At 41.9% G+C, this 2,525-nt stretch overlaps 1 protein-coding gene across 4 annotated transcripts in view; it reads left to right on the forward strand.

Moving 5' to 3' along the window:
- vsig8b (V-set and immunoglobulin domain containing 8b) overlaps window positions 1–2,525 on the forward strand; it is a 6,440-nt gene extending 3,915 nt beyond the window's left edge. For all 4 annotated transcript variants that reach the window (XM_032517346.1, XM_032517347.1, XM_032517349.1 and 1 more), the window contains 2 exons: window positions 1,039–1,177; window positions 1,281–2,525. In XM_032517346.1, the coding sequence (XP_032373237.1) occupies window positions 1,039–1,177; window positions 1,281–1,527 (386 nt within the window). In that variant the 3' untranslated portion in view covers window positions 1,528–2,525. The remainder of the gene's footprint in view (window positions 1–1,038; window positions 1,178–1,280) is intronic.

Below are 2,525 nucleotides of genomic sequence, written 5' to 3' on the forward strand. Positions count from 1 at the left end.
GTTTCTGCTCACGCTGCCAGCTATGTTGGTACAGTCGCTCAAAACGTAGGTGGAAGCACCCAAGCAGTACAATCAATTACTGAACGGAAATCCTTGTCTCAAACAAAGAAAGAAAATGAGTTTCCCGAGACAAGCAGCTAAACAAATCCAAATGACCCATTCTCTTGATCCGGGATGTATGAGTGAACAAGAAGTCCAATTGAATTGGACTAGAGTCGAGACAGCCTGGCAGCTTCAGTATTTGACGAGCTAGGAGTGAGAATGTGTTGACTATAACAAAGCGTCAAACTAACCATCAAAAGTCTGGGCTCCCAGGTAGCCCAAATGTTCAAGCGGCTGCCCATATAAAGAGGTTTATTCCTCGATGCAGCGGTCCAGGGTTCGAAATCCATCATGGAGCCAGTTTCCAGCATGTCTTCCCCCTCCCTTTTCATGTTGGCCTGTTGATTAGAGGTGAAAACTCCAAAAAAACAATCTTTGACAAAAAAATATACAGTATATCTAAACACTTACGGTTTGACTGAAGGTGTAGCACAAAATTCTGGGCCTCTGTAGAAATTTTGTAGAAAGGCATTCCCTATGGGCTCCTCCTAGACCTCCACACCATACTCCTTCTAGCATCTGTTAGGGCCCTGGCTACTCAGTGTCAGGTCAGTGATTAGCAGGCTTAGACTCAACATGCAGATAGAAGTGATGAGGAGGCAGCAAGCAGTGTAGAAAGATGTATTTAAGTAAAAAGGGTACTTAACAGAAGGTGTGGGGAAACTGAAGCATAAAACACACACATGATTAAAACAGGTTAAAACACAACAGAGAATACAGGAACACAGGAGACAGTAAACAACATGGGACAGGGAATAAATTACACAACAAAACAGGAAAAACTACAACTGACAACCACAACCATGACACAACCCATTTCCACCCCCAATCCGACACCCCTGGGTTGATGAATGTATCAACTCGGAGGAACCAATTCTGTGAGAAGAATTGGTCTGCCTTTGTTTCGTCTGAAAGTACCCTGTCTTCTCCTTCCAGCTACCAATAAGGTGGGTGTCATAGTCGGGGCAGTGATAGGTGCTCTCTTGCTGCTGCTCCTCCTCCTGCTTCTCATCTGGCTGCTGGTCTGCTGCTGCCACAAGCGTCGTTACGAGAAAGAGGTCGCAAATGAAATAAGGTATTGTACTATCAGAGCTGGAAACTATTTCAAACGTCCATCACATAGTCTACAATCATCTGAGGATCATCTGATGGACACTATGTGTGACTTGTTTCCTCAGGGAGGACGTCAAGGCCCCGGAGAGCAGACCCTCCAGCAGAAACTCCAGTTTCCGCTCGGTGATGGCGTACCGCACCCACCCCGGGGTGCACTACAGCTCCGTGAGGAACCACCATCCCAGTATGCGAGAAGCAGGCAGCAGTGCCGGCATCTATACAGGCGAGAGTAACGGCACGTCGCAGCCAACTACTGCAGGGGAACTCCTTCCCTCTCTCAATTACGATCATCGATATGGATACGCTGTGTAACTACAATCCAAATGCCTGATTGACTTCTTTTTTCTTTAGTATAAAACTTTTCCTTCTGAAGAAAGGAGCTTTTACTTTAAGTGTAAAACATGTTGTAAAGAATTCTATGTAAAGTATGTATATTATAAATGGTGCAAGACATTGTATTTAACTGGAGAATAATGGGACTCATAAAATCTTACCTCGGCACTTGGACAAACAAGAATGTACAACTGGTTGACTTTCATGATGCATAAAGAATAGGTTCTCTTTGTTACACGGATTTTTTTCTAAAACTGTGTGTAAAATGTATATATCAAAAGACTTGCATTTTTAGATTTAGCTCAAACATTTTATTACTTTTTTTTTTAAACGTGTACAATAAAACGTTTTTTTAAATATCATGTCAATGAGGAGAATACCATCTAAATCCAATGAAGGGCTCACTGAGCATTCAGATTTTTGTGTTATTGCTTGATGATATCACAACATAATAGACTAGCATTTTAAACCCATCTCCCACTCTCAGGATGCAGAATTGAAACAATTGCTCTGAAAAAAGATAATACCTAATTGAAATTGCATCATAATGAAATTTGATTGTTTTGTTTTGAAATGCAAAGTTTAAAATCATCACATAAAAACTAATTATGTGGTCAGAGGTTCAAATACAACTTACTCAGAGGGGGTCACTATGTTTTGAAATGCATCAAACATGAAAAATTGTCTTGGTGTAGACACTTGGTTTGACCAACAGTCTCTCAGTTCTCATTGCCCGCAGATTGGAGGATATTTTCAGCGCTGTAATGCATAAATATGTATTTAAAGTTCAGCTGCTTTTGTATCAGAATAATGGGAGACAATGAAGTCAGTTTTGCCCCTGACCCTCTTATTTGCATTTGCCTCCCGGAGAATGTTAGCCTGACAAGACAGACCTACATTAAGATGTTGGGTCTGGGAACTCACCATTGGCGAGGCTCAACCCGAGGGGCAGGATAAACGGTTGTCTTTCAAATTCC

The sequence above is a fragment of the Etheostoma spectabile genome, chromosome 5 (genome assembly GCF_008692095.1).
Source record: "Etheostoma spectabile isolate EspeVRDwgs_2016 chromosome 5, UIUC_Espe_1.0, whole genome shotgun sequence".
Taxonomy (NCBI): domain Eukaryota; kingdom Metazoa; phylum Chordata; class Actinopteri; order Perciformes; family Percidae; genus Etheostoma; species Etheostoma spectabile.